Source organism: Osmerus eperlanus, chromosome 21 (genome assembly GCF_963692335.1).
Source record: "Osmerus eperlanus chromosome 21, fOsmEpe2.1, whole genome shotgun sequence".
Classification (NCBI taxonomy): domain Eukaryota; kingdom Metazoa; phylum Chordata; class Actinopteri; order Osmeriformes; family Osmeridae; genus Osmerus; species Osmerus eperlanus.
The window spans coordinates 11,048,257-11,057,958 of record NC_085038.1 but is presented as its reverse complement, the minus strand read 5'-3'; the positions used below and the strand labels follow the sequence as shown (position 1 = coordinate 11,057,958).

Here is a 9,702-nt window from a genome sequence, read left to right as displayed (position 1 = left end):
GGTACCATCATTCATGGGAAATAACAATGCAAATGCACGTAGTTAGAACCATCTGCGTACGCCGTTGATCTAAATGACGTTAGACATTTAGCAGCGTTGTTTATTGTTGTTTGTTATCCACTGGATGGGATCAAGCTCAACCACGTGTGTCCATGAGGGGGCGATACAAGACCGAAACAGTGTGTTGGTCCGCACCAGGCCCCATCATCTCAAGAACCAAGATCAAAACAACACGATTTAATCAGAGTGATGAGACCACAGCCAAATGAGACTCGCACTACGTTAACAGAAACCGTTATGACACACACTTCTCATCTCTAGGGGGTATTCCAGAAAGTGAACCCACCAGCTGATTCACAATGTTGCAGCAACCTACTGGCAATGTTGCTACAACGCTGGCTGTCATATGAGGAGTTAACCTACCCGGGTTTGTCACATAACCTGCTTTCTGGAATACCCCCTTGTGTATTAGTCAGTGTGTAAATTTTTTGCAAAGTGTTATTTTTTGACAAACAGCAACGAGTAGTAAGAGAATGAGAGGTAGGTAGGCGTTCTTTTTATTGGATACAAGTCTTCCGTTTAGCTTGCACCTTGTAACTAAGTTCATACTCACATGAGTAGCTCACAGCTTCCATCAGGGCATTTCATAACTGTCACTCAGCATTGTTGTACTAGACTACAACCTTGGAGGGATTCATCAACTCCACAGGTCAGAGCGGTCAATTCCACAGTGTACATGAGACCACAACTGTACCAACCAGACACAAATATTGATTATGGATTATTATTTTCAATAGTGGTTACAAGTCAACGAATACAGGACGAAAGTCCTGTGGTTATTCATAATCAAAAACGTTTTCATAAATAGGATTTCATCCTCAGATAACTTAATTCCACTGTGAAATCACATAATTCAGTCCAATAGTCAATCTGGACAGCTGTACTGGCACAGACATGCACACGCACGCACACACACACAATAGAAGTCGTTCAGCTTTCCTTATATGCATTAATTCCTAATCTCTCAGTGAAAACACTAACATATCCAGAACATTATGAGTATATGTTTTTTTTCTCACAAAATGCAGTATTGAGGCTTTCTCCATACAGGCCATCCATACTATGGGAATATCTAATGTGACAATTACTAAACCAACACCTCCTCAGCCTTCTCTATAAGGCTTTGAGTTAAGTGGACAGGGAAGGACGTAGTAGAACTGAGAGAAACGTGGTTGGGGCTGGCAGCTTTGTTTATGTGTGTGTTTTGCATGTGGTGTCTGTGTAGCCAAGCTGAATTGGTTAAACCGTGCCTCAAGCACACATGCTGCCCACCCACACCATCAAATTTGGGTAGCGTAGTTGGCTAAAGTGGTGTTTCTGAAAGGTGGCCGTTGCTTGAGGGAGTCAGCGGACCCAAGGTCAAACCCGGCAGTGGCAAGTGAGGAAGATACTGCAGAACAACGAGATGACACCTGTGACAAGCCTTGTGTGTGAAAATAGCTCGGTTTAAAGTTCACACACCAGTAGTGTGTGTGTGTGAGAGAGAGAGATAACTAACCAGGGTAATGCAATATCATACTACTACCCCTTAGTCTTATCCCCCTGGACCTAAGCCACACTTCTTCCAGGAAGTCCTCTGGTTGAGGCTGCCTCTTTCAGGAAGTGCTGCGCTTCTCTCAGGAAGGATTTTAGCCCGCTGTACCTCCTCTGGCCCAGTGTGTGTTCACATGTAGTCCACCTCTGTATAAGAGATGTATTGTCTAGTCCTTGCTTCTTCAAGTGGGCAGGCCTCTAATGGCTCCCTCTAACTCTGTTTCTGGGTAGAAGTAAAGGTTCCCCAACCTCCCATCTCTAGTCTGTAGTCACCAACTTCCTGCTTACAGCCATATTGGTTTGGGGTGAGGGAAACTCCAGTGGATAGTTCTGCTCTGGCCAGGGGGGACTAGGAAACCCGACGAGGTCATCTGTTCTTCCTTCTCCACCTCCATCTCTCTCTCTCCCCCCTCCTCAATCCCTCATTCCACGTCCTCCCGAACGGTTAGTGCTGCAGCAGGAAGTTGGTTGCCATGTTGATGTCGTTGTTGGAAGCTCTGAGAGCTTCCTGGGCAGCAGGCCTGGAAAAGCCCATCTCCATCAATCTGGTAATCTGGGGCACACACACAAAACCAAAATCGGGCTTAGTGGGATTACAGGAAACAGTAACAGCAGGAAATCATACTCATGTATGCACATACACACACACACCTGGTCCTCTGCTATGGGTGTGTTGTCCAGTACAGGAGCCTGAGGCGAGGGGTGAGGCTGGGCAGGGGGACGGTTCTGTCCTCTGAGACGCAGCGAGGGGAAGAACCAGTTCAGCTGGCCAGCCTGGACACACACACAGACCGAGACAGGAATTCAGACTCTCCAATACTCCTTTTCCACCAACGCATTTTGGGTGCTGGTTCGAAGCCAGTGCTTAATCTCGAACCAGTTCTTTCTCTTTCGACAGCCTAAGAACCGGCTCCGAATCAGGGAAATCATAAATCACAAGTCATAATCCTATCAAATGAGTGAAATGACAAACACAAATGTTATGAGCTATTGAGCCTATATTTAACACAAATGTAATACACAAGTACTATACAGCAAAAGTTTATAAAATGTTTAGCTGATAATGCCAGTGTTGTCATACTGCTGCGAGGCCAGGTTATTGCGCAATAGCCAAGAAATCCCGCATCTCAACCTCGCGTTCTTCGGATTGATACACAGCCTTTGTGTTTGGCGGTGCCGCGCTAGCGTTTCTGGGAAATATGAGACGTATACAGTGACGTAATGACGTGGCTCTGTGGTGGCTCTCTAGCCCGTGGAAAAGCAAACCAGTTCTTAGAAGGCTCGAAAAATTTAACCAGCTCTACGAAACTAGCTCCCGGTTCACTTTGGTGGAAAGGGGGTACAAGTGTTGCCGACTGGTTCACTGGCAGTGCTGAAACACAGGGTCTCCATCTCCTATGTCTTTACGGTTTGGTGGGTACCTGAGGTTGCGGGGGGTTCCTGGTGTGGTTGAACTGAGCCAGGAGCAGCTGTTGGTCCAGAAGGTCCATCCTCTGCTGCCTCTGGATGTCCAGGGTGGCCCCCATCCCCAGGGGCGTCTCCTCGGGGGGCTGGGGGCCGGAGAACACGGGCTCCAAGAGGAACCCCCCCACACGGGACAGCCAGGAGGGGACAAATAGGACCCGCTGGATCCCCAGGACATTGCAGTGGTACAGACCTCCAGAGATCTGGAGGGAACACACACGGAGAACCTTGGAGAACACTAGAACCTTACAGAATGTAGGTAGGTGGTTGGTATGTGTTACCCTCATCTTACCAGGCCACTGAGAGCTACCAACCACATGAAGGGACTTGATGTCAGCAACTGAAAAGAGGAAAGTAAAAGAGAGAGAGGGAGGGAGGGATATAGAATTGAATGCACTCATTGAATTGAATGCTACCTTCTTGCATGTCTATAAACCAAAGTCTGTAGCAATCTACCTGAAGGCCTATGATGTAGACCAGAGACTTGTTAGTGATAGAGATATGCCCCAGCAGCTGGGTGACAGGCACCCTGGGGATGGAGCAGTAGAAAGGCACGTAGAGGGCGAACACAGGGGACAAGCTACGGAGAGAGAGGTACGGAAGACAGCAATGAGGGGGAGGAACCAACGAGGCTTGGATGAAGAGTGCAAGGGAAGAGAGTAGGAGTCTCCACAGTGACAGCCCTCCATTTCTACTCACAGTCCTGATGGTAGCTCCTCCACCTGGTGACCGAACAGGAAGTGGACAGCCTCCGCCAACAGGAAGTCAGCAAAGGCAGACAGGATCCAGGTCCCAAACAGGAAAGACTGTAAGGACAGACACAGCACCACCAATTACTAATTATATTGAATATAAATACAAGTGAATGTTTTGTGACAACATTATGGGCCACACTGGAAATGTTTAAGCCTTTCCTGTCCTGCCCTCTTTGAAAAAAGTATCTTCATTTTGTATGGTTTATGAATCCTGAATAAAAACCATCTCTATCAGTGAGCATTGCCGCTGCATTCCGAACCACCAATGCTACACAAGCAGACAGACAGAGGAGACCAGAGGGAACGTACAGCGAATTTTCTGCTTCCAAACCTCCTTTCAAAAATACGGAAGTTGTAGTAGAGAAGACTGCAGCAAAAGGTGTCCTTCAGGTCTAGACAGATTAGACGACCACAGACCACCCTCCACACCTGGGGTGACACACGCAAACACAGGGCAGAGAGAGGAGGGTTACAAAAACACAGGTCATAGAGAGATTAGGCGTACATACACAGACACACACACACCTGTTGATCCTGTTTGATTGCCTCTAGGTTGTAGGCGAACAGTCCGTGATACTGGGGCAGTAGCGTCAGCAACACCGTCAGACCACTTAACACCATTAGAAGGCCCTTGGACAGCGGTGCTTTGTCTGAGTAACACAACACATGAACCAATAGTTAAGTTAACAAGGTATAAGAAACTTTTATGCTAGCTAGTTACTACTAGACAGTATGGCAGCTGTAATCGTCCGGAAGGTTTGATCATACTGAGCTACTGAAGCTTTACGAATAGCTAGCATGTATTCATGTATTAAAAATAGTGCAACTTATTGGGTTAGCTTTGAAGTGTTAGCTTTGCGATCCTATTAATGAAATAAAATGAACGATGACATGACGACGGAAGATTGCTGCTACCTGTCAATTTCTAGCTAGCTACTGTACCTATAGCTAGCTTATCATCATGGATACTTGTTTATCAAATGCATTGTACTTCTATCATGTAGACACGATCAAACTAACTTAAATGATGTAACTGTAACGTATAATTTAAACCCCAAATCGATATCTGGTTAGGCTACCCCAGTTCACAGGAAATGAATGATAGTGCAAAGGTATAAGATAGCAGCAACCAGAATGCCTGGACACTGAAACGTGAAGTAAATTTGCAAATAACATCAGCGGCTGCTACTTACAAAGCCCTCTGGAACCGGTGGTCGTGAACATGATGCAGATCTCAGAATAAAGACGCTTTGCCGCGATCTAAGGCACAGAGGACTCAAAACTACTAGGGAAACTTAAAAAATAAATACTCATGGTTGACAGCGACAAGGAGCACAGAGACAACGCACCTACGGTGGTTGATGTAGCCCAATTTGTATTCGTCGTTTCAAAATGAAACGGAGGGAACGATTTATGAAATACGGATGTTTTGGCACAGTTAGTTTTTTTTTACTCAGCTTTACGACAGTAATAGTCAATAAACACTAAATGAATTGGCGTTATTCTCATGCTACCGGTGTCTACTGTGACTAAAATAAACTGGATACTATCCTTGTCGACTAGGGGGCAGCAGATTACCTATTAGGTCACGGATTACGAGCTGTGATCTTTTCAGGCTCAAGGAGAACTGTAAGTGATACTGGCTCCTCACCTCCCCAACTCTCCTCCTTTCCTTTCCTCTCCTCCACTCTGCTCTTCTCTCCTCCCTAACTCTCCAACTATCTCTTCTCTCCTGTTTTCTCCCTTACCTCTTGGGCTTCAGTATAAACAAGGGGTTCAGTTGGAGCAGAACAGAACGGCCCCTGGCTGCTCACACACTGTTATGGTTTATTGACATGGCATCCCTGAGAGAAAGAGAGAGAGAGAGAGACAGAAAGAGAGAGAGAGAGAGAGAGAGAGAGAGAGAGAGAGAGAGCGAAAGAAGAAGTACAGAAAATTGTTCTTTATTTCCTTTGGCACAGGTCCCAGCTTCACCTCCACCTCCCCTCCACCCTCTCTCCCTCCAGCTCTTTTGTCTTCATGTGTCAAGTCTTTCATGTACAGTAAAATAATTATGCTTCGGATTGAGGTGTGTTTCATACTCTCTAAGTATATATCATGAATATGACAGGACTGGTGAGAAACAAATAGATGAAGAGAGGTAGCGAGTCAGAGAGGGAGAGAGGGAGGTAAAACATGTAGAATTAGAGAGAGGGAGGATGACAGACCGGTTTTGTGTCTAATGAGGGAAATCCTTCACACGTTTACGAGCCCTCTGTCTCCACCATGTCTCTATGGAAGTATTAGACTGTGTGTGTGTGTGTGTGTGTGTGTGTATGTCCATGCCGTCTTACACACTCCTTACCAATACATTAGGGCGGACCCACACAACCTATTAACCCTTAATCTACCTTTGACAGAACTGGTGATCTTGTTTTACAACCTGCCTTTCAAGCCAAGCTCTGACTCAATGGCAGTCTTCACTACATGAAGAAACTTGAAGATGTGCAGTCATTGTATTTGTATTTGTGTGTGTGTACAAGAGAAGGAGAGAGAGAATAAAGAAAAGAATGTTCGTTTGTTTAGGCAGAAGCTGCAGAGATATTCCAAAAACAACACAGTGAATGTTATTAGAAGCAGTTGTGATTCTCTCTTTACCTACACACACACACACACACACACACACACACACACACACACACACAAGCACACACACACACACACACACACATACACACATACACACACACACACACACACGTAGAGTTCAGTTGTCCTACAGTAGACATTGTCATGTCCAGATCCAATACAGAAAACCTATACAATGTATCCACATGATCTGGTCGGTCTGGTTAAGCATGCCCGTCTCTCTCGATCCAACTAATCCTATTGCACACATACAACATATTTTTCATTCTTTGAATCATTGTTTACTGTACCTCAGAAACAGTGATGGATTGAAAGGATGTCTCAGTTCCAGTTCACCTGTGTGGGAACTGTTTAGCAGGCGGTGGGAATGTCAGCGTTATTACTTCAGTAAAAGAGCAGACATTGTGTCTCCGGTATTTTGACTAGTTGGCACTCATGTGTTAGAAGACGGCAAAGTCTCCTTAATGTCAGTGACATTAACTACATTGTGTTCAGCGGTGACGGATGTTAATTATGGGATGCCTTGACTGTGCATGAATGAGGGGAGAAGTCCTCTTGTAAATATTTGCTTATGAGCAGTGAACGATTTAAAGAGAGATGGAACAAGGAAGAGAGAAAGAGAGAAGAAGGGAGTTTGAAAGAGAGAGAGCATAAATCTGTACAGTATGTCTGTATGTGCATGAGTATGCATGCACACACGTTTGTAGTTGTACATGTCTGCTTGTATGTATGTATGTATATATACTGTGTTGCACTGTAGAGTATGTTTGCTTTGGCAACATTTCAATGATCTCTTGACATGCAAATAGAGGTCTTGAAATGGAATCGAATAAGGAGAAGAGAGAGTGAACTCATCGGAAATCAGCTCCACATGCTAGCTCTTGAATACGTGGGTTCCCCCCGTGCTTATTCCCTCCTTACCACTCTCTCTCTCTTCGTCTCTTGTCGTTCTAACAGAAAGGTGTAAAGGAATGAAATGAGCTGTTCTGATGAGATGGTCCGACTCATTTCAGTTGAACTCATGGGTGAGGTCATGGTGAGGGCTGGTTGTTGTCAGTGTGTGTGTCTGTAAGTGTGTGTGTCACACCTCCCTGTCATATTTCCTGATGGTCAGGTTAGCAGTGACTCAACACATCTCTCTGTCTCTATCTCTTTCTCCGTGTTATGTGGAGGGAGATACATGTGTTGTTTGTGGATGTTTTAGTATTTCTTTTATGTGTGTGTTTTCGTTTGTCCTTTCTGAATAATGTTGCTACGAGCCATTTTTTGTCCAGTCTGAGCTGTCCTTGAAGGAACCATAAATATGTTAAAAATCTATCTTTCTCTCTCTCCCCCTCTCTCTCTTTCTCTGTTCACATGTCATATTCTGAAACGTTGATATTCCGAAAAGTTATGTTCTGAAGAACTCAGTGGAAGCCTGTGGAAGCTTGACTTGACAGGTGTGTGATGGTGTGCTGGTCATTCTATGCCCAGCTGTATATAGAATGGAAACTCTGAGGTCATCACCAGAGGTCAGAGGTTAGAAGAACCTTCTAGATCATCATCAGATGACCATCTGTGAGATATCAACCCTCCTACACACAAACATACACACACACACTCACATCCCTCCTCCTCCGCAGGTCAGAGGAACAATAGAGTTCTATGTTATTATATGATGGTAGTGTGTCTCAGAGGGACCATTAGAGGGTCTGTTATGAATACTGGTCTTCATAAAGAGTGGCCAGGAGAACTATCATCAACACCCAGCTGTCTTGAAGGAGAGAAAAGTGTAGGGAAAATGAGAGGAGAGTGGGGAGAGGAGATTGGGGGGGGGGGGGCTGAGTGTTTTTGATCTATTGTTTGAAAAAATGGAGACCACCTCTGTGTTTGTGTGTATGTGTGTGTAAGAGAGAGAAAGAGAGTTGTGTTAGTGTGTGTAGGTGTGTGGGGTATTTTTGCATTGAACAGGGGGATTGAAGCATGAGAAATGTGGAAAGATGAAATCATGAGAGGAACCCCAGGGAGGGGAGGAGGAGAGGAGGACAAGGAGCTGGAATACAATATGAGCATCAGGGAAAGGGACAGTCGCTTTGGATGAAAGTGTCTGTTACATATGAATAAAATGTTAAATACAAAACAGAAGTTAAAAAAGTAAAACGAGAGGAGGGGGGGTAAGTGGGGAAAGGATGAGGAGAGGGCAGGTGAGTAAAGGAGGGCAGGAGGGGAGGAGGAGAGGAGGGGGAGGAGAGTGGGGGCAGGGGGGGAGGGCAGAGGGGAAGGGAGGAGAGACTGGAAGTATCAAGGAGGGGGTAGGAACTCCAGGGGAATTCTGGTATGGTTGTCCACCCTCGCAACCCAATTCAACTCATGTTGCATGGGATGCATTACTGCAGCATGGCCCCCGTTATCAAACGCAGCTTGTCTTCATGTGTGCAGGCGTGTGTGTAGCTGTGTGTCTGTGTGTGTGCTTTCTCCAATCGCCTCAGTGTTTGCCGATTGACCTTTGCAGGTCTTGTTACAAACCAGGTGTATCACTCAGGTGTTGCCCAGCTATAATTTAGGTAAATTACAGATGGAAAGTCACATGCTTTTGGTGAGCCATTCAAACTGGATCCCCATCTCTCTTTTTTCTCCCTTTTTCTCTCTCTGTCTCTCTTTCCCTCACGCCCCTCTCTACTCCTCCTCCCCAACCTCTCTCTACTGTCCTTCCAGTTTTATTGCTAACTCAGGGCGTCGGTGCCAGACAGGAAAGTACAATAAGGTGACTCTGGGAGAATGTGCCTCTCGGCACATTCGGCAGAATTCGGCAGAAAAATACAACAAGCATGACAGACACAACACACACATGGAAATCTACATACCTACACACAAACATGCATAAACAAACACACAGACATGCGCACACACACACGCACACTCAAGTACAGAAAGCCTCATCCCCACGGCTCCAGTCCTGGCCACCGAGCCCCGGTCTGGACACCAGCCAATCACAGTTTGCCCTGAGGCGTCAGCTAAGCTAATAATGGGACAGGATTAGAGTTGGCAGTGACCTATGTGAGATCTGCGAGAGCTGCGTGATGAATCTGTGCTGTTTGTCCTGCTATAACGAGTCCCATCTTCCTCTTATTGTGCTTAACCAGGCGGCATGTCTCCTCCACCTGTACCTCAATCAAACATGGCTGATCTCCGGAGACAGCAGACTTACCTGAGATTGGTGACACACACGTGAAAGTAACTGTAATTCTCACCAGGACCATGTAAGCTGTCACTCCCATTATTG

General features: G+C 45.8%; 1 protein-coding gene across 1 annotated transcript; it reads right to left on the bottom strand.

Annotated features, from left to right (window-relative positions):
- Positions 1 to 541: 541 nt before the first annotated feature.
- Positions 542 to 5,332, bottom strand: ubac2 (UBA domain containing 2). The gene is made up of 9 exons (XM_062447249.1): positions 5,006 to 5,332; positions 4,338 to 4,462; positions 4,122 to 4,241; positions 3,757 to 3,863; positions 3,514 to 3,637; positions 3,350 to 3,397; positions 3,015 to 3,260; positions 2,245 to 2,367; positions 542 to 2,146 (listed from the first exon to the last, which is right to left on the bottom strand). Exons 1-9 carry the CDS (start codon positions 5,034 to 5,036, stop codon positions 2,039 to 2,041), a joined length of 1,032 nt encoding a protein of 343 aa, XP_062303233.1. The 5' UTR covers positions 5,037 to 5,332; the 3' UTR covers positions 542 to 2,038.
- Positions 5,333 to 9,702: the final 4,370 nt, after the last annotated feature.